We start from the raw sequence: 23182 nt of genomic DNA, 5'->3' as shown, positions 1-23182 counted from the left end.
TCTCTCTCTCTCTCTCTCTCCCCCCTCCTCTTCCCTCTCCCTCTTCCTTCCTTTCTCCCTCCTTCCTTCCCTCTTCCCCCTTCCTCCTCCCTCTCCCCTTCCCTGTCTCCCTCCTGCTCTCTTTTTTCCCCCTTTCCTTCCTCCCTCCCTCTATAAGAATTTTGCCCTCAATATGGTTTCTTACAAATACTGAGAGCTACTAACACAGAGAATTGGTAAGAGATAAAATGGTCAATGTAGATTAAGACAAAAAAAAAAGGTTTAAAAGTTAAGCTAAAGAATGTGAACCTATATCCTATAGGTGATAGATGTCTCCCTGTAAGCACCCAGCATAGTCATGGTACCTACTGATATAAAATACTATTTCTGAAGTTGATGTTGAATGATATTGTATGTCAACTATAATTATATATACATATAGTCATGGGATGTGAAGTAGAGTGTGGGAGTGGAGTCAATGGAATTGTAATAGATATGTATGATATCGGGAGTGGAAGGGCAATAGATGGGAGAGAGGGGTTTTTTTTGAGGGGTGAAAAGGGTAACTATTGCATTGTTCTGTACACCTGAAACTAATAAAATAAATAAATTTTAAAAATACAAGTAATAAAAAAATACTATTTTATTCATTATTTTAGTGAGTTTTGTGGTCATGAAGAAAGTCTACTTAGAAAAGATAACTTTAAAAATACATTGAATTATTTTTTACCATAATAAGAGAATAAAAAGATATGTGGTGATATAGCCTAGAGGAAATAGTATTTGGGGGTGGGGGAAGGGAAAAAAACACTTTAGTTTTAAATTCAAAGTTGGCATTACCTTTTAAATCCTATTTTTCCAACCAAGTCTTCCACAGAAGTGGATTCTAGCCTATCTTGAGCAGATCACCTCTCCTACCACATTTATAACTTGAAGGGCAATGTCTTTATCTTATGATCCAGTTCCACCCTACCTTCTCAGTATTTTCCTTTTCTGATTAATATCAAAGGAAATATGCCCTATTCGGAAGCTCTCTAGTATTTGTGTTATATCTCTCTTCACATATGGCATTTTTTTTTACATTTCTGCCTTAATTATAACTTTTTGTATATTACATTTTATCTTTTTCACTTTATTTTAAACTTCTTGAAAACAAAAAATGTATGTGTATTATCCACAGGGCTTTCCATGGGACCTTCCTTACACATAGGTGATATTCAACAAATATTTGTAGAATGCATGGACGAGCTATTGCATAACTCAATTTAATATCCCAGGAATCAAGTTAGAAAATGCAATCATCTCTTAGAACACGGGTCAGCAAAATTTTTCTGCAAATATTAGTAACTATTTTTGTCTTTCCAGGGCAAAACACAAAATCAATGATATTATTAAAGAGTTTATGTAGCAAGAAAGAAAATCGATTTCTGATTTTTTCTTTTTGAAATTCAAAATATAATAATTTAGTACAATTTTTGTAATACAAGTGTAGTAATGAGAAAAAGTGTAATTCTTTTGGAGAGGGATAAGATTTAGCTTATTACAGTTTCCTATCATCAAAATTTTCATCTGTTAATGCTGACCTATAATGAGATTTTGAATATTTTACATATTTACTTTGGAAATTTTTTTTACACAGATAGATACTGTTAAATACTGTAATTCATAAACATATGATTTTAATTGAAAATATTTATTGCTGGAAAGGAATTTATAAAATTCTGTTAGATTCTTCTCATGATATTTGCCTTCTAGCATGTCATTACATTGTAGATTATTTATTTCCAATTGAAGATTAGGTGGAAACTTCTCAATTGCAAAGTTAAGTGGATTTTGAAATACAGAAATTTCTTACATCTAGGTCTAAAAAGTGCTGCTAAAACTGCTTGAGCTCAGAAAATCTACCCACTACAAATTTGTGTGGAAATGGAGATGGCACTTATTGTTTTAATTTTTGACAGGAAGTATATACAGTTGGTTGACCTTATTTGTGATTCAAATGTTAGTTGTCACAAAATGACTGTATTACAGTATATGTTTCACATGTAAGCATGGTTTTGCCTTGTAATTTTAGGTTCAATTTATTACTAAACATTAGAAAGTCTGCAGCAAAATCTAGTTTCTAAAGCCACTTATGCAATAATAGAGACTGAGGGCAGTTTTTCTCATTCAAAAAAGATTTTCAATCTCCATTTCAAAAAATCTCAGTAAAACTTTATCACTGCTAAGCCATCAAATTTCCATATGCTAGAAAAAGTCAGGATACTTAGTTTCTATTTTGACAAAAAAATTCGTAGAACTTGTGAACATTAAATTTACAGGAAGGAGTCAATAGCGTTTACTGTTTCTACTACTAGTTCAATAACATATGCTAGATTCAAGTATTTTCCTCAGATGCTAGATTCAAGTATTTTCCTCAGATGGTGAATAATACAATGACTATTCATAATCTTTAAACACCTTACATTTTCACAAGTTTTATAAATTTGTCCAATAAGTCTTTTTCCAATTTATTGCTATTGGTTTTATCAAATCTTAGCAGATTCCACTTCAGGTTGTACTCTTTAGTGTTTTCAAGTTTTTTAAAAATATTCTAACCTATATTCTCCACAAAATATTCATACAGGTTAATTCTTTTGGCAAGTCAAACTCAACACTGACTCCTCAGATTAACAACTGAGTAGTATTACAGTAGTCCCCCATTATCCATGGTTTCACTTGCTCTGGTTTCATTTATACACCGTCAACTGCAATCCAAAAATATTAAATGGAAAATTTGAGAAATAAACAAATTTAAGCATTAAATTACATGCAAGTCTGAGTATTGTGATGAAATCTCCCACTGTCTGCTCCATCCCGCCCAATACATGAATCATGTCTTTGTCCAGTGTATCCACATTGTGTATGCGACCTGCCCATCAGTCACCCAGTAACCATCTCAATTATCAGATCAACTCTTGGGTATGGTAGTGCTTGTGTTCAAGTTAAGCTTGTTTTACTCAACAATGGCCCCAAAGCACAAGAATAGTGGTGCTGGCAAATCAGATATAACAAAGAGAAGCCTTGCAAAGTGCTTCCTTTAAGTGAAAAGGTGAGTACAGTATAATAAGACATTTTGAGAGAAACAGAAACAACATTTACATAACACTTAGTACAGCATATTGTTATAATTGTTCTATTTTTAGTTATTGTTGTTAATCTCTTACTGTGCCTACTTTGTAAATTAAACTTTATCATAGGTATGTAGTATGGATAGGAAAAGACATAGTATATGTAGGGTTCGGTACTATCCACAGTTTCAGGCACCCACTCAGTGTTTTGGAACAAATCCCCCTTGGATAAGGGGGGACCACTGTACTAAAACCTATCAATTCTTCAAGAGGCAAGGAAAACCACTCAAAAGAATTTTCCTTGTATTTTAATTAACTATTAATGCAATTCCAATGTCCTCACCATTTTAAGCAACTGTTCTTGCCAAAAACTAACAATCTTAAACGAATTTATTTTTGCTGCACAATTTCAGTAAGTCACTATCAATAAGTGCCTTTCCTTGCTGGGCTAATAAATGAACCACTCAGAAATTTACTTTAGTTGCAACTTTATTTTCATTTTTTTTGTGGAGAAATACTGTTGTGATAAAATACTCCATTTTAAATGTCCTAAGTTTTCTGTCACATACCTATGGCATGGGAATATTATATCAAATGCTTGGTCTAATAATGTTGATGTGTATTGTATTTTATTTTTTAGTACAACTATAATGTCATTACAAAGATTTAAGATCTATTTTGACAACAGATAAACAATCCACATTTCACTGTGCTTTAAAAACACAGCACTCATAGTCTACTGTTTTGTTTTGTTTTGTTTTGTTGTCTTGACATGACCAATATGCACTGGTATTAAAACAAATAAAAGATCACAGTGAGTCATCATAAGTTCCAACATAGGAAACACTGTCAAATTATAACTTCACTGCAATTTACATTGCAACAAGCAGCAGTTTGAAGCAGTAAGTGCCGTCTACAGTTTCGGCCACAACTGCTCAACTGTGCCTTATGGCTCAAAACAGCCATTACCCAGTATAGAAAGGAATGAGCATGGCTATGTTGCAATAAAACTGAAATTCTAATTTCATATGATTTTCACGTCTTGAAATATAATTGTTTTGATTATTTTCAAAATGTAAAAATGTAAAAAATCTTCCTAACTCAGGAGCTCTACAAAAAAATAGGTGATGGGTTGGATTTTGCCTTGCAAATCAGTTTGCCAACTTTATTTTAGGATTTGACTTTTAGGAAATACTGCTTGCTTACTTAACTTTATTCCCAATGAAACTATTTATAGTAAATTCTCTGGAATCATGTGTGATGGAGAAATAGAATATTCCTCCCTTTTTTATTGAGATATAATTGACATATAACATTATATTGGTTTCAGGTGTACAACATAATAATTCAATATATGTATGTTTTAAGAAACGGTCACCACAATTAGCCTAGTTAACATCCATCTGAATATTCTTCTTAAGGAGACATTACTCAGTTGGCAGGTACACCAGAGTATAATACAATATAATATAAAAAGTTAGAATACAGCAAACATGCTTCACACGTAGGCTACTGAAGCCAGAAAGTACTGGTGGACTTTGTACTGCCTCAGTACTTTTGTTGTAAAAACCCAAGACCATTACATTAACTATAATTAGAGATTTTAGGTAAGCCAACATATTATTTAAACATTTCACTTAATTTGAGAAAGAAACCCAGGACACTGCCAAACCTGGGCAGTGTGTCAACAGCAGCCTTTCAGAACGCCAACCCCTCCTACCTTTATTGAGGCCCCAGAATGGGTCTTTTAGGCACTGTCCCAGTTTTCATCTCTTATCTATGTTATTTAGGGCCTCAGAGGCAGCCCAGGAAGAACAGGACTGGCTGGGTCTCCAGGTCCTCGAGGAGCAAAGGGTTCATCAGGCCTGCCAGGAAACCCAGGAGTTCTAGGCCCAAAGGTATTTTAATGTTTTGTTCTGATGCATGAGCAGTATTGACCGTCCTTACTGGCACTGAGTTCATAGGCTAGATGACAGGAGGGTAAGATTAATAGCTTTTAATAAATCTGGCTAATAATAAAAACACATTAGAAAGAAAGTGAAGGGGGTGGGGCCTTGACATACCCATTTCCCATGATAGCCACAGTACATGAAATTTGCCAAAACAATTTATTAACCCAGGACTGGTGGTGCTTTAAAAAATACTCTTTGATTCATGTTGTTTTTTCTTCCCTCTCCTTCATCCACCTTCTCCAAAACAGAAAAATCTTATTTATTTCCAGATACATACTTTCTCATATATACTTTCTGTTCCTCAGCCTGAAAATAACCAGCCAATTAAGTGTATAGATTATTTCTTAGAGTCATAGTAACTAAGTCTTGCATTAGCATTCACTGCAGAGTACTGTCACATGTCAATAGGCTTTCCAAACAAACCTCTCTTAGAAATATCTCAATGCAGAATTGACCCAGACAACTGAGACACTGCTCCAATGTCTAAACCTATTTCATAAAAGCCTAGGATTAGGACATTGACGCCCCCTTATTACCTCTTAATTTGATTTTCACAGTTCCACTTTGAAAGAATTTTCAGATCTTCCCACCTATATAGGTAAACTGAAAATGACGACCCAGTTGCTTACTGTTTACAATTTGTGCCCACTGTTAATGTTCATATCATGAATATCCCTTTCCACTAAAATTCAAGGTAGCTGAGAAAATACTAAAACTAGGGAGAAAAAATAAGAAAGAGCCCTACCTCTTAAGTGTGAATCTGCAATAAAAATAACCTATATTTGTCAAATCCCAAAGCTGTATCTTTGTTTCAAGACAGTGGATGATAATCTTAAAGAATCTTTAATCAAAGTCTGCCAAGCATTATGTTTTCATTAACCTATTTCTAAACTCCACCTGATTCCTAAGTTTATTTTTAGAAATGGTGTGGAAGATACTGCAATTCTCATTTTAAAAACAAGATAAAAATAAATTTAAATTTTTTGATTTTTAAAGCTAAAATAATGGTGATGAACTATTTCTTTAAATTGAACTTTTAGGTGATAAAGAGGGCTTACATCAGAAAAACATTGGGAAACAGATAATGGACATTTCTTAGTGATAGAATCGAAAAGATAATTGTGGCAAAAACCAGGGTTCACACTTCAGGAGGCTCCATTCTGTTTCTGGTATCAGATAGCTGATATCTCTGTGTATGAAAGAAAACACAGCAAAAGAATATCAATTCAAATAAAATACAAGTTTCCTCACATACACACCATACCCTCATTATTCTCTCTGGAGCCCCACTATCCTCCTTCTAGAGTTATATGTAACCCCTTCCTTCCACTTTTCACATTTATGACTACAGTCTCTGGAATTTTTTCCCCACTGCTATACTTGTTTATTATTATCAAGTATTATTTATGTGGAAAATATTGGTGAGGAGAATGATCATGCAGAATTTGATTTCCCCAGTACTATGTATGCCTAGAGACGGGCCTGCATTTGGGTTTTATTTAAAAGCCAATATTTTTAGAGGTTCTAAAGCCAAGATCACCTTTCTTTTTCTGTCCATAGGGTGAACAGGGGTTACCTGGTCAACCTGGAATTCAAGGTAAAAGAGGTCACCGAGGAGCACAAGGTGATCAAGGACCATGTGGAGAGCCTGGTCTGAAAGGGCAGCCTGTATGTGCCAACTCAGAAATTCACTAAGCACTTATTCGGCAGACTAGGCCACCATTGCACAATAATGATTATTGTATCTATTCCCATTGCAGGGAGAACATGGTATTCAAGGCTTGACAGGTTTCCAAGGATTCCCGGGCCCCAAAGTATGTTTACATAATTTCCTGTTAGTCTTCTAGCTAGCTAGAAAAAAAGATGTTGAAATACCAATATTATTTAGTCTCTGACTTGAGACTAAATCTTTTTTTAGATGTTTTCAACATCTTTTTAATCTGCAAATTTTCAGTTTGTACAGTTATATATTTGAGCTTTGAATATGTTAATTATAACACTTATGTACCTATATATTTTCTTAGCAATTTTATTGAATTATTTGCTTTTGTCCCCTCTCATTTCATTTTCCCAAACATTTTATTATGAAAATTTTCAAACATAACAACAAAGTTGAGAGTGTGAATGAACACCCATATACCTATGACCGAGATTCTACCATTAACATTTTATTCTACTTGCTTTCTCATGTGCCTATCCATCTATCCATCCCTTTCCCCCTCTCTTAATCCATTTTTGGTGTATTTCAAAGTAAGCTGGAGACCTCAGTATAATTTCTCCAAAATACTCCAACATGTACATCATAAACTATCATGTTCCATTTTCTAGAGGGCAATTCTTAGTATTTTGGTACAAGATTGTTTCATTTGTAAAGTGTTCCTACAGAGCTAAAGATTTTGACTTGTTGTTTTTTATTGTGTTTGTAGGGTCCTGACGGTGATGCTGGCGTTGTTGGCATCACAGGTCCTAAAGGTCCTATTGGACAGAGAGTAAGTGTAAAGTCATTCTACCTGCCCAGAAATTGTGATTTTTTTTCCCTCATTGTATGAATTAGGGTTAAAAGTTCTAAAATTAATACAGTCCAATTAATGACTTAATAAAATGACTTATAAGATAGAAACTCACTAGAGCACATGTAGAGGTTCTCAGCCTTTAGTTCATGTATTAGTTTGAGCAAAAGACCCCAGAGACCACCCGTACTTCCCGGTTCTTAGTTTAAAAAAAAATCATCAGAATGAATGTGAATACTGGATAATGTATTTATTCACTCACACTAGGAACCAAAGCATAATGCAGTTTCAGGTTATAAGCACTTATACAACCAAAGACCACCCCCATGCACCACCTGGAGGAGGCAGGCCCAGGACCAGAGCTTCTCAGACCACACTTTGAAAAACATTTCCCAATAGCTGTGTTTCCCCAGGTCAGGGGTGGGTGTCCCCAGAGAGTGATGAGGAACTGCTTAAAGACTTGCAAAGACCGGGTCTGAAGAACTCCTGCTAGCTGTTTAGTGCCTGGAATTGCAAACTGTAAAGAATGTAATTAGGATAGATAAGCCACCAGCAGCTACTGGTTATTGTTTTGGGTTTTTTTTTGGGGGGGGGGTTGTTGTTGTTTTTGCTTTTTTGTTTTTATTAACCATAATCCTAATTAATAAGATAATCTATAAAACTGAAAAGAAAAAATAAGCTATAAAAATGCCAAACAATAGTTTGACTGTAGTAGTAGCACCTCTATGACCAATAGCAGCTGCTTAGGCAGGGGTGGAGAGAGTCGGCAGACAGATGAAGAAGGAAAGTACAGGACAGATGCAGGAGAAAGGAATCCTGAAGAAGAATTTAAGTTTGGAAGCTGTGGGCTTGGGTGCAGACGTGGCCAAGTCCAAGAGCCACACCGTGCACAACCAGTCCCGAAAATTGCACAGAAACGGCATCAAAAAAACCCCGATCACAAAGACACGAATCTCTTAAGGGGGTGGACCCCAAGTTCCTGAGGAACATGCGCTTTACCGAGAAGCACAACAAGAAGGGCCTGGAGAAGATGCAAACCGACAATGCCAAGGCCATGTGTGCACGGCTGAGGCCATCAAGGCCCTCATAAAGCCCAAGAAGGTCAAGCCCAAGATCCCAAAGGGCGGCAGCAGCAAGCTCAGTTGACTTGTCTGCATTGCCCACCCAGACTTGGGAAACGTACTCCAGCCCGCATCGCCAAGGGTCTCAGGCTCTTCCGGGCAAAGTCCAAGGTCCAAGGCTCAAACCAAGACCCCAGCTCCAGCTGAGACTGCAGCATTCTGCCCCCCAGCTCAGGCTTTGGCTCCCGAAGGTGCCCCCATGAAGGTTCCAGAGTAGAGGCCTCTGTCTGCAGATGTGAGGACAGAACGACTGATGTGACCTGTGAGCTGCTGTCTGCATGGGGCTGGTGTCCTCCTATGCTATTTGGACAAATAAATCTGAGGCAGGATCTGTCAAAACAAAACAAAACAAAAAACAAAAATCTTGACAAACGAAAACCACTGTCTTGTGCAGAATATTAAATGAAAAGTCAAATTTTTTAAATTCTACACCCCTTCCCTAAGTCTTATAATAAATTATTTCCAATAACACAAAGAACAGTGTTGTCATTGGAAGTGTTTATTTTAAAGACCCTTCTCAACATTCCTTCAGGTGCATATTTATTGGTTATTTTTATAATTCCTGAAGAACCATGGAAAGTTTGTGCTTTTATGTGAAGTCCAATTTTTGATTATCCACAAGTGGGTTATATGGATAGGCGTCTCTATGATAAATATTGCTTTAAGTTCTTACATATATTAAGTTCTCCAATAATTAAATCCATTCACTCTAATTTTATTAAGTTCCCAATTAATTAAATCCTATCTTGGTATTATCAAAGAGATGTTAGCTGCCTGCCTCGCATCTGTCCTCAGCAGTGTCTTACCAAGTGCTGGGCCTCTGTAGGACAGGATCTGAAATTATATTGCTTTGCAGCTCCAGAAATTTTATCAGCTCACTAATAGTAAAGTTCTGGTAATTAGCTCACAAATACTATTTTATAAGGGCAGATGTTCCTTTGTTAAGCCATTACAGAGACAAAAGAAAAGCCTTGGTAAGTTAATATTTAGCAGAAGACTATTATGTACCAGGTACTGGTGTATAGTTTGTGTCTCATATTGTTTAATCATTAAAATCCTGTGAGATATGCTATTATCCCCATTTTGCAGGTGGGAAACTAAGTCTCTGAAAGGTAATTTGCTCAAGGCCACATATGGCTAGTATGTAGAGGAGCCAAAATTTGAATCCACATCAGACTGACCAAAGAATATGTTGGAAAGTTTCTTGTTAATTGCATAAGTAAGATATGGAACAGATATTAAGTGATCTAGTGCCTAGTTCTTGCCCAATAATTAATAAATATTCAATGATTAATTTAATTTAATTAATTGAAGTAGGAAATCTGGATTAACTGTCCTTCATTTCAAAGATGTATTTATGTAGTTAACTGATACCAACCATAGTACTTCATCTTTTGGACACATGTAGATAAACATAGACAATTTTTGGCTATTTTGGTCTACTTTTTCTGGAGTCCATGTATACCTCTCCATTCTTTTAACAAATCATTATTTCAGAGAGTCAGGTCACAGTCAAATTTATTAGATTGAAGCTTTCTTGACTTTTTTTCAGTGATAAGCCAGTCTGGAGGATACATTTGATTAAGTTAAGAAATCAAGTCTCTTCATTTGATTGTGATCTTTGAGATTTGGGTACCAAATTTACAAATTATTACTTAATAGTCAATCTTTGTGTTTAAAAGTTATTCCACTAAATTACTTTTGGAGTAGCAGGCCCATTTCTTTCATTCTGGCCCAACTTAACATTAAAGCTATCTGTCGATGGACTGCATGGCATTACAATTACCTCAATTGATAGTATTTTCTGTACCTTGGCAGAAATTAGAAAAGAGATAGCCTGTTAGACATCTACATTTATATATTCCAGGTTAAGTGTGAGCCAGAAAGTCTGACATTTACAGCCAGTGGAAGTGGGAGTGGAGGTTGAGGGAAATAACTAAAGCCCGTAGTTTGTATTCATGAAGAAATGATAGGTCCTATACCTGGTTTGGGAGGATTTGAACAGAGAGCCAGCTTATACAAGGTTATATTAATAATCAAATAACAGCTTATAACTTCAAAGTCATTTGTCACGTTTAATTCTCACAATGGCCCTATGAAGTAGGCATTCTTATTTTATGGATGAAGAAAGTGAAATTTAGTTGCTCCCTGGTTCTTTCTCATGCTTTCTCTCAATTCCATACTGTATGCCACTCAAACATCTGTTCCTTCAACATCTATAAAGAAATTTATTCAAAATGTTGTTTATCTTTCTATGTAGTCTTTTTATATAAAGTAATTGGATTTTTTATGTAATGACACACATATAAAATGGTATCATTGAAGTTACCAACACATAAAACTTGTAATGCTGATTTATCAGTTTATTAGAAATTATACTGATGTAACTCTCCTGAGAGGAAACTATAATAATATACAGAATTGTGTCACACACTATACATCAAAATTATAATACTATGATATCTGCTAATACTATAAAATTGTATAATAAAAACTGAAATTATGCAGACATGGACTATTTTGCCATTGCACAAGAAATTTTCTAGAATTTTTCTGAATTATACTGGCAGTGAGACTGACTGTTTTCCTTTTACTCCAACAGGGAAACACTGGCCCTTTTGGCAGAGAAGGTATAACAGGCCCAACTGGTAGAACTGTAAGTTTGTCACAATACAGGTCTTTCTTTTTTCTCTTTTATATATTTCTTTTCTTTAATCTTATTTCTAGAGTATTCCACAAAGGATCACCCTGGGTATCTGAGAAGCAAAGGGCAAAAATAGAGGTACATTTTCCTCTAGAAGGCGATTCCTGAGAACTTAGAGATCATGTGTGTAATGAAGAAGGTGTATATAGTGAGGTAGGCATTAAAACTGGAGTTGAGAAAGGAAACTAGAACTGGGGTTCGGGAGGAAGGGTTGAGTATCATAAGCATAGAGGTGATCACTAAAACAATAAAAAGAATCAGTTTTCTGAAGGGAAGAGCATAGCAGATGTGTAGACAGCTAATCTTTGAATTCTTGGAAGCGCCCACTATAAAGGAAAGAAATAGTCGGTGGGAATAGGATAACCAGAAAAGCACATGGTTAAGATAGATGAGATTCAAGAAAGGAATAGTTAACAGTGATCTTAAAGAATACATTGCAAAAGATAGAGTACAAATTGCAGTGAGGAGGAAAGTAGATGAAAATATTTAATAATAACTTCTCTCAAATTCTTACAGCAAACTTTTGGAGTAGATGTTATTTTTTCCATTTAAGACGTAAGGAAACAGCTGAAGTTGATAGAATTTACCTAGCTATTCATGGTGAATCAGCTAGTGAATTACATAGCTGATGTTTCTTATTTCAGGACCAATGCTCCTTCCGCCCATTCGAGATATGTTTGGAGAGGAAACTGTGACAGTTAGTATATGCCAGTGCCTTAAGAAAGTTGAGGAGGTGGTCATGGGAGAGTTTTACAATACTACCGTATTTGCCGGCGTATAAGACGATTTTTTGGCCCTGAAAAATATGCCTCCAAGTGGGGGGTCATCTTATACGCCAGGTACACTTCAGATAGACTGCCCATAGTGCTTGCCCCGTGCCATAGTGGCCTCCCGATGCCCGCCCACTTCATTCCACATACCGTTCAGGCATCAGCAGCGCTGCTGGGTGTATGCTCAGCTGTTATGCGATTTTGCTGTTATGCGATTTTACCACGCTCGCAAAATCGCACACAGCCGACCATATAACAAACTCTGTATTTTGAGTGGAAATGTTAGGGGGTCGTCTTATACGCCGAGTCGTCTTATACGCCGGCAAATACGGTAATAATAATGTAAACATACAATAACAGGAGCACAATAGAAAGAGGCAAATTGAGACTTGGAAAGAAAATATTCGTTCCCTGCGGGAAATCAATATTTTCAGTCATCTGAAAGTGTTATATAGAGAGAAACAGGTTTTTAAAACATAAAATTGAATGCTTCCATTTTATACTTTTAAGTATAACTATTCTCTTCAGTAAATTTAGGGAGGAATTCACCAAAAAAGTTACTGGATTTTTAATTTTAAAAAATCAAATGTATGACTCAACATTTCTCTAAACTTTCAGGATTTACCACTCAGAGCTACGTATATAGACTCAGTGGGAGATTGTAAGTGGGAGAATTCTCATATTTCAGTGGGTGGTTCTCCAGCAAACTAAGGAACACACACTGTTCTAATTACACTCCTCTGTGATTGTACTCCTCTGTCCAAAATGTGAAATATTAATTGGTGAAGGAAGATATGATAAAGAAATAGCTCAATTAAAATACATTACTGTGTTTTATATATAAATATATATATATATGGCTCAATTAAAATACATTACTGTGTTTTATATATAAATATATATATATGGCTCAATTAAAATACATTACTGTGTTTTATATATATATATATATATATATATATATATATATATATATATATATATATATAGTTCTTTAGGAGCCTTATGATATTCAGCATACACATCAACTTTTTTTTCATATTCTATTTTTTTCATTGTAAGAAGAAACTTCTAAGAAAAGTTTATTATGAGAAAATAAGCATTTGAGAATGAAAAAATATTGTGAAAAAAATAGTGGTGGTGGGATGAGGGACTTGCTTTTCTGAATGAGAAAACAATACTTCCAAGTTATTATAAGTGAAACTATATCATAGCACAAAGAAGTAAACAAATAGATCAGTGTAACAGGCTAGAGCCCAGAATTAGATCTCAGAATATACAGGAATTAAATTATATCAAAAATGGTATCATTAGGATGATTTGGGCTGCAAGTAATAGGAACCTTGAATCAAACTGCTTTATCAGTAAAAAAAAATTATGTCACATTATGGAAAGCCCAGAAGAAGGAGGGACTTAAGATTTGGTTGGTTTAGTGACTCAATCATGTTATCCAAGACCAGATTCTTTCTGTGTCTCTACCTGCCATCCTGAATGTTGGCTTCATAATTGAGTTTGTAGCAAGATGGCTACAATCTCTCAGGAGTCACATCTAAACATAATTACCCAAAGTAAAAAGTAATCTATAGCCCTACCTTGGGAAAAGTACAACTTTTTCTAGAAGTCTTCCATTGCATTTTTCTTATGTCTATTGACCAGGATTTAGCCACATACCTACCCACAAGGAAGGGAGATGGATTTACTTTTAGTCCCACCACTACTGTAAGAAACTGGAACCAATTATATCCTTTTTTTTTTTATTCCCAGATGAAGTTTTACAGATTTTAACATGAAAAAACAAAAAGTAAAACAAAATCTTAGGAAAACTAACTAGAAAACTAACGTATAGCTTAAGGGTTGGAGAGACCTTTTATATAAGATAGTAAATCTGAAAACTATAAAAGAACAGAAAATATATTTGCATATTTGAAAATTTTTTAAATTTGTATTAAAAAGATTCCATAAATATTCCATAAAGTCAAAAATTAATATAAATTGGGAAAAAGTAATTGCAAAGCATATAACATATAACGGGTTAATGTATAGAGAGCTCTTACAAATTGGCATTAAAACAATAGAAAACTCAATAGAAAAATGAAGGCAAATTCAAAAGATCAATATTTATTTGAAAAAATGCTCTCTTAACTTAGAGAAATGCAAACTAAAGTAATAATGAGATATTACATGAAACCTCTCAGAAGGTGGATATAAGGAGAATGGTACTCTTGTTTATCACTAGTAGAAATGTGAATTACAGTCTTTATGGAAAGACACTTGTTAAAATATACACACATACATATACCCTTTGACCAAGCACTTCCACTTAGAGGACTTTGTCCCATAGAAATAAAAGCACTCAATACACTGAGGAAATTTTACAGAGATTTTTTTTCACAGCACTGTTAATATTGACAAAAAAGCTTGATATCACATAAATGTAAAGAAATGGTTAAGTAACATGTGGTCTAGCCATTTCATGGAATATAATGCAACTATTAAAAAGTATTAGTTTGGGCCGGCGGAGTGGCTCAGTTGGTTTAGAGCTCACTCAAGAATTTGAGCTCTGAGCAACAGCGGTTCAATTCTCGGCCTGAGTTGAGCAGCCGCTGAGCTGCCAACAGGTGGCAGAGAGCTCAGCTTAAAAAAAAGAAGAAGAAAAAAGTATTAGTTATATCTAGTTTGGCTGACTTGCAGTTGTTTTATGGTGTATTTAAATATGAAAATCTGATACATAGGAGACACTATAACATGATATCAGTATTAAAAATGTGACCAATCACCCATACACATGTAAATATGTTGGTGAATATTTGATTAGGAAAAAGTGGGAAGAGATATGTACCAAGTTGTGAATACTGGGTTGGAGGTGGTGCAGGGTGTAAAAAAAAAGTTCTGTAAAGATACCTTTAAAATCAATTTTTAAAAGTTAACATCCTAGTTTAAAATGGGTTAAGGACAAGATAGGAAAGACAAAAGAAGTAATATAAATGGTGAATAAATAAGATAGTATTTTTACTTTGCAAGATAAATGAAAAATGATAGTATATGGCACATATCAGAAGAAGTATACACTCCCATATATTGCAGGTGTGCACGCAATTTCGAACATTCAGGACAACTCTAAAGAGCATGAGGATATCTATCAGTGTTTTTTTATCATGACAAAAATTTAAAAATATCTAATAGGAAACTCAATAGAGTATTATAGTTTATTAAATACTAGGTGTAGTAAATACTATATAATACTTATAAGTATCTAGAACAATGTGGATTGATAGAGAAGAATATTCATGTTATATTGTGAAGGTATAAATTCAGGCTACAGAAAAGATGAATCTATTATCTCATATTTTTACTAACAAACAATGCATATACAATATCCACAAAGATGAACACAAAAATATTAGCAGGAGTTTCAAAAGTATTAGGTCCACCCAAGAACAGCAGGCTACACATTCTTTTCAAGTATACATGGAGTAGCCACCAAAATAGACTATATTTTGGGTCATAAAACAAATTTTACTAAACTTAAAAGAACTGGCATTCTATAAGGTCTAGAATGGCCATAATGGAATTAAACTAAAAATCAGTAAACTAGAAAGACAATAGGAAAATCTTCAAACACTTAAATATTAAACTACACACTTCTAAATAACCCATGGATAAAAGAGGAAGTTTCAAAACATTAGAAAATATTTTGAACTGAATGAAAGGGTATCCAATGTATCAAAATTTGTGGGACGCAGCTCAGAAGGAGCAATAGAAAGAGAAGAAAAAAGAGAAAGTGGAAAGCACCCTGGAAACAAGGCTCTCAAAGGCTCAGGGAAACAAATATTAGAAGAATTTAACCTGTTAATTTCCTTTCAAAATTCTTTTGTGTTGGACTGCCAATCAGCTGTTTGACTTAATTGAATGGGTAAGTAGCTTGTTATCCTTGTCTCACTTTAAGGTGGAGCTAAGGATAGCAAAACAGACATGATGAATCAATAGATTGTTTTTGTTTTTGTTTTGCTTTGCCTTACCTAGGAAAAGAAAACTAGAATTTATATAAATTTATTAAACAAGTCTTGCTAGATAGAAAAAAAAACAAAAATCAATTGTTACATTTTCTCTATATAGCCTCAAATACATTTGATAAATATCAATAACTCTAAACATCTTTTTTTTTTCTTTTAGGGACCCAGAGGTGAAAAAGGCTTTAGAGGTGAAAATGTAAGTTTAACTAAAATTGTGGTTATAGTATCACTTGTCTCTAGGCAACAGCTCCATGAAAGCAAGGACCTTGTTTGATTTGTTCATTATGTCTCTGATACTTGTGGAATAAAAATAAAATTTTAATTTTCAGGAAGTAGAACCAACACGTGGTATATAGCAGAGAAACCTGATAAACCCTAAACATGTTCACGAGCCTGCTAGTCACATACCTCCCAGATCCCTGTGTGAAATGGAATACTTGCAGGAAAGAAAGTGTGAGCCCTCTTCAGCAGGACCAGAACAAGAGCACTGGCTGGTTGCTTTAGGTTTATACCTACTATGTCCAGTCAGCACCCGCAAGGGCTGCCAAGCAGAAGTTAATCGTTAGTTGTATATTTCAGCCAATTGGAAACAGTGGTGAAAGGATGGGCAAAGGGTACATAGCACTTTGGGGACCTAAATGTCTTGTACTGGCACTATTTCCTACTCTTCTAGGAAGTTAATTATTCTGAGTTAAAGAGGATATTTTTGTGAAGAGCCTGCTTTCCCAGCAGAGATCCTGCTGAACTTATTAAAGCAGCAGCCACAAACAGAGGGCAGGCGTACAGTGAAATGAGGGGGGTTGAAACCAAGAACAGAAGACACATAAGAATAAACTGAAAGATAGCAATCAAGTTTTTGATTAAAAGGTAATAAGACTACATAGTGACTACTGAGATTTCTGCTTTTCACGGCGGGGTATGCTTGGGGTTAAGCATAAGTAAATTGCAAGTTATATTAATTAGTGGAAGAATGGAAATTATGTGATTTCAGATAGTCTAAGAATCCCCAAAGGTCATTTAAAATAGATGTGTTTATTTTGCAGAAATGTGGCCCTCACATTTTCTCAGCAGACTTACTGCAGCAGGAAGCAAGGGTGTATGTACACAATGAAGCCATATCCCCTAGGAGGAGTGAAAAGAGGAAGAAAAAGTAGAAAGGCTTGGAATTAGCCCATTTTCTAGACCTGTGTCCAGCTGCCTGCCTGACGTACCCTCTCCAAGTACTGTGACTGGAACATTAGCTTTCAGCAGGCCTAGGAAACCTTGAGTACCTATGACAGTGTCACAAGCATTTCATGTGGAAAAAAACAATTCAGTGGCTCTGAAGGATTACAAATTCAGTAGATTATGCCTGCAATCTTAGGTTGCACTCATAGGAATACAATATCCAGAATAAAGCAGGTAGTGGCACCGGATAGGTCATCCCCAAAGGAGAACATGGACAAAATTAAAGCACCTTCAGAGGAGGACGCTCAGGCTGGTGATGTCCTGGAAAAACCAGTGGAAATATCTGGGCTGTTTAGCCTTTGTCAGACTGCAGCCTGGTCATCCCTCTCCTTGTTGTCTTTGCTGTCACTTCCCGGCTTTAGCACTTGACCTTTTCTCACCCATACTATTTATCCCTGTAATTCCTACTTATCTTGAGGTTTCAATTTAAAGATAATTTGTTCGGGATGGACTTGCTGATGTTTTAGCCTCATGCTGCTGCCACCCAGGACCAAGTCCAATCCCTGCAACTATTCTTCCGTTCTTTACTTAAATGTGGCCTTATCAGAGACTTTTCCTGACTAGCCTATGTCAGATAGCAATGCCCACCGCCCCCCCCACGTCCTGCTTGAGGCCCCATTTTTCCCCCACCTGTTTACTTACCACCTGACATGTTACATACTTCTTTGGTTTTCTGCTTATTATGTCTCCCCTCGCTAGAATGTAGGCTCCATGACACAGTCATTTTATCCGTTTGTTTTATTGCTGTGTCCCCAACACCTAAGAAAGCCTTATAATGGATGTTCAATAAATATTTAATGAATTATTAGCAAGTGAATTAGAGAAGGCTTGAGGTGTTAGGATATGATAGTTAACTTCAAATATTTGAAAGGTTGCCTTAGAAAGAGAGAATATATGTAACTCTAGAAAATAAAATTTAAATGATTTAGTTATTGCATGGAATTTTCGGTTTCTGTGCTAAGCTCCCTGAGAGATGGTGAGAGCTTCTTGATACCAACTAATTCCTAGTCTATCATAGTACCTGGCACATAATTATCACAAAATAGGTACTTATTGACTAAATGTATGGAATGCTGAGGCCAATTTCAATATTATAATGAGGTATCTAATATAATAATGAAGGGCTTTAAAACAAGATACTTTTGTGAGGTAGTGAGTGTCTGTCACTAAAAGCCTACTGACAATTTCTCTGTGTGACTAGACTGATATTCTTGCACTGAGTAGGGAATTAGAATATACCTTTAAGAGCTTGTGATTCTGCATAAAAGAAAAATAAATCAGCCCCCATAAAAGAACGAACAAAGTCATAGAACACAATGAAGGGTGCTTTAAAGTAGAGGTTAATTCCCGTCAGCTCAAATTACTATTCTGAATCCATCTACTTCCCTCATTCTTCGTCACTGACACTCTTGTCCAGATCGCAGGACGTCTCCTCTGGACTTGTCTTCTTTCCATTTCCTTCACTTTTCCCCACTGTAGTCCATTCCCTGCATAGCAGCTGGAGTGATATCATTAAAGTATAAGTCAGATTATATCACTCATCTCTTTAAAACCTCCTATGACTCCTTTTTGCACTTAGAATAAAATCTAAATTCCTCCCTTTGTCTACAATGCCCAGTTTACTGCTTCGATGTCATGATGTACCACTTTCCCCTTGCCAACTATGATGAACTTCTCTCTATTTGGGACATGCCTTCTTTTTACCTAGAAAATTCTTTCACCTGCTCTTCAGATGACTGGTTGTTACCTCATTATTCAGGTGTTCAGATATCATCTTAGAGAAGCCTTCCATGACCAGCCTGTATTAATTATTCCTGGTCATTCTCTTTTGCAATATCTTGTTTTGTTTTCTTCATAGTGGCTAGCACTATTTGAAATTGTTTGTTTTCTGTCTTTGCTAGAATGTAGAATTTCATGAGAGTAGGAAACTTTGTCTAAAACACTGTGTCCATAACAGAACCTGTCATGTAGGAGGCAATTTTGAGAATACTGTGTACTATGCCCTAAAATTAAATGCATACTGTTTCCTAAAATTAAAAGTTAGCAGCTGTTTTGAATTCTAGCTGGTAAAATAGCATATCCTGAATTATCATACTTATTAGCCTTTCGCTCTGTGGCTACCATAGTTCTCTTCATAATTAAGGTACAAACTTCCAGTATCCAAGGAGGAGGGGTGCAATAGCAATTGGTGTAGACAATAAAATTAGCTGCTGAAAAAATGACTAATTAGCACATTAGAATTATGAGTTTATTCTATTTTTATTGTTGAATAACTGGTATTAAATATCTTTCTATCCCCTTTTCCTTTGATTCCATTATGGTAGAAGGAGCTTTTAATTCCTAGAGATCATCTCCAATTAACTTAATCCATAGAATGTGTAGCTAAACCTTTCTGCTTTCATTCTATGGAAAAGGATGTTAACGTTTTTTATATTCCCATTAGGACTTTTTCAGTATATTCTACAAGTGTGTTTTCTCTAACAGAATGGTTTAAATAATTGACTGTCTAAAGACCCCTAATTAGCTACTGTGTTTCAGAATGTAGTATCTTCAACAGGGTCAGTCTCAGATATATCAGTGCATGGACATTTTTGGAATGAATTTTATTATCCAAGATTTATTGTACTGAGACAAATAAGACAGTTCACTCTTTGTACAAAGATCAGAATCACTGGCTTTATAAATCTAATTTTTAAATTTTCCATGAAGCTGATGTAAGAATTTTTGAAGCTGTGATGTTGTTACCAAATTGTATACCAATACCAAATCATGATTCAAAAAAAAGTTACAGCTCATTAAACAACACATGAAAAGTCTCTCTTTTAGCCTAAGTTTGAGAGTTTGGGTTACTTGGTTAGGAAGCTGCATGTCTTCTGCAATTTCCCATTACAAACTCTAGTATTCATCCCAAATAGGTCTTCTCCACCACGGATAAGGAGAAGACCTGTTTCTGTATTGCCATACATGCAAGAGTTCCTTTCCTTTCTATTCCATATCTGTTTCATGTCTGCCTGCCTATGTGCTATTTTAAAAATAAGTCCTTGGATTCATGTATATATATATATTGGGTTATGGGAAAAGTCATGACACATTTTTGCAACAAAAACATGGAAAAAGTAAGTCATGACTTTTCTGACAACACTAAGACCCTAAGTGTGTGTGTGTGTGTGTGTGTGTGTGTGTGTGTGTGTATGTATATATACACTGAACTGAACTGAAGCAGAGTTTTGTGACATTCTGAGAAAACTTCCTAGTAGATAGTGTGTAGAATTACCCACGCTCACCCAACTTCAAAACTGTTGCGTTAATGGCAAATTAATCTTGAAAGGTTATAAAAATCTCCTGGATTCTATGAGGCCCCAAACTTTTAGAACATAATTAATTTTTGAAGTAAGTAATACAAAGACGATTGCCAGAAATAATGGGATACAATTAATAAAAAAATTAAAATTTTCAACTCATAGCAGAATAATATCCTAATGTCAGTCATGTGAAAAGGACTTTGACAAAATGTTACAACTTGAAATATATAACTTAAAGCCATAGAAGCAGGAAAAGAGAACAAAACTTCCAGCACAAATTTTTAGATTAGCTGCTTCATTGGGTTTTTTTTTTTTGGCTTATAGTTTAAAGCCATAAAAGTAGAAAAAAATATGCAGAGCATAATCCCAGCATGCACTTTTAGATTAGCATGTTATTTAATGAAAACCAATAAAATGTTGAAAAATCCCATTGACATTTTCTCAAATATTACTTCTAAGTTAATATGTCTTCACAATTCTTGATTAGCAGAATTATTGTATTTGCCTCTGATTTGAAAATGAACAGGATGGTTTAAACATTATGAAGAAAAACTAAGCTATAAGAAATTACATCCTAAATATTAATTAATTAAGAATTTAAAGCTTATATGTTTATAATTTCTTTAAAATCTTAGTATATTTCATTCAAGTGAAAAATTATGAAACTCTTTTAATTCAAATACACATTCCCCTTACATTCACACAGACGTCAAATTTGAAATTCTCAACTTGTATTCCCTCTTTCTCCAGATCAAAACATGAGGAAAAAAATGGATAAAAGGCTTGAAAATTACAATTCTTAAGTGAACCTTGGAGATTATCTTCACCAAATGTGTTATGTTACCGTTAAGATATATGAGACCCAAATGTGCTGCAACTCACTCAAGGACATACAGCCAATTAGGTGCAGAGACTAGGTTTCCCAGTTCCCATGCCATTGTGCTTTTCTATTAATCATAGCACCCCTCAAAAAATAAGAGGCGCAACTTGGGTGAGGAAGATGGTGTATACATACCCCTCACCTATATTAAGATTAGCCCAGCCAACCACTGAACAGGTTTCACATAAGTAGATTCCTGATTTCTAGTTATCCCCTATGCCTTATAATTCATTGATTCTGTCCTAATTATATTATTCTAATAAATCGTATTTAATATTACTAAACTCCCAATTAAACCTTCTAAACTGGTGGTTCTCAACCAAAAGCCATTTTTGCCCCACCCTCCAAACCCCCAGGAGACACTGGCAATGTGTGAGACACATTTGGTTGTCACAACTGAGGAAAAGAGAGAGTTTCTAGTGGCATCTAGTGGGTAGAGACCAGAGATGCTGCTAAACATCCAAAATGCAAGCTTCATGATTTATAAACGAGAGAGGGAAGCTCTCTGTAGTTATGCCAGCTTCAAGTAAAGACCGTGAAGCTAAATCAGGATTGCATTTACATACGGCAAAATCTAAATACATGCGCTTATCAGTATTTTCAAAGTCTAATGATAAAACGCATTATTTTTGGAGGATAATATGTAAATTCTAGAATTAAATTGGAAGAGTCTGTTTTCAAAGGTAGTACTTTCACTACAGCCAAATAATCACCACAACCATTCACGTTAATTTGGTTCCATTTAGGAAATGAACATAGACAGTCATAGTTTTATTATAAGCTGCTATATAGTATCTAGAGAGGGTGAATCGTTTTTTCTTCATGGTGCGTTACCTAGAGGAATAAAAAAGAACTAATAAATGTTATATTGTTGTAATAATGTTTTGTTTTACTTAATTAGTTGCCCTGTTCTATGCAGTTGTTTGTTTCACTGGGGTTGCCCTGCCCCATCTTGTTTAGTTTGAAGTATTTTGTTTGAGCATATTTGTGGTGATCTGGCTTGTTCTGGGAAACAAACTGAAATGAACTCAATAAAATCAGCAGTAGGAATAGTTTTTTGTTTCTTTGATAAATTTCTCTTTCAAAGTCAAAGAGAAGATATATATTTTTTGTACTGAACCATCAGTGAGATTTTGCAAGTGTCAAAAATATGCTAAGTGGGGTGAAATGTCAATTGTTTATTTTTACCATGTTGATCCAAAATGGAGAAACACACAGCCAAATTCACTGTGAGCCTCTATATATTTAAAAGGCTATCTCCAACATGACATTTCTGTAATTTTCATGCAGCTTCTGAGGTACCTGTTTTGTACATTCTCTGCTTTAAATTGTAATCATAAATCATACAAATTCAGAAATGTCCAGGATCATGGTGTTGGAGTACTGTACCCTTTTTCAGTTATTATGTGTTGTTTGTCCTACTTGTCATAGTATATTTAGAATCAACAGCTTTGGCAATAAAACATGCTTAATACAAGTCAAGCATAGCATCAACATTATTAAAACACAGCTGAAGATAAATTTTGTTTTGCCATCTTTTAACCATAATCTGAATTTGACCCAATGTAGTCTTAACATTCAGTTGACCATGAAGTAAACCAAATTTTGAGTGGA

The 23182-nt window shown here is 35.1% G+C and overlaps 1 protein-coding gene across 1 annotated transcript in view; it reads left to right on the top strand.

The window, feature by feature from the left end:
- The window catches only part of COL24A1 (collagen type XXIV alpha 1 chain), a 121299-nt gene that overhangs the window by 72192 nt on the left and 25925 nt on the right, over nt 1–23182 (top strand). Inside the window, exons 20-25 of the mRNA XM_019626407.1 lie at nt 4880–4987; nt 6602–6709; nt 6802–6855; nt 7468–7530; nt 11275–11328; nt 16320–16355. Of these exons, the coding sequence (XP_019481952.1) occupies nt 4880–4987; nt 6602–6709; nt 6802–6855; nt 7468–7530; nt 11275–11328; nt 16320–16355 (423 nt within the window). The remainder of the gene's footprint in view (nt 1–4879; nt 4988–6601; nt 6710–6801; nt 6856–7467; nt 7531–11274; nt 11329–16319; nt 16356–23182) is intronic.

The sequence above is a fragment of the Hipposideros armiger genome, unplaced genomic scaffold (genome assembly GCF_001890085.2).
Source record: "Hipposideros armiger isolate ML-2016 unplaced genomic scaffold, ASM189008v1 scaffold_675, whole genome shotgun sequence".
NCBI classification, from domain to species: domain Eukaryota; kingdom Metazoa; phylum Chordata; class Mammalia; order Chiroptera; family Hipposideridae; genus Hipposideros; species Hipposideros armiger.
Note: the sequence above shows the minus strand (reverse complement) of the source record. Positions and strands in the feature narration are given on the sequence as shown.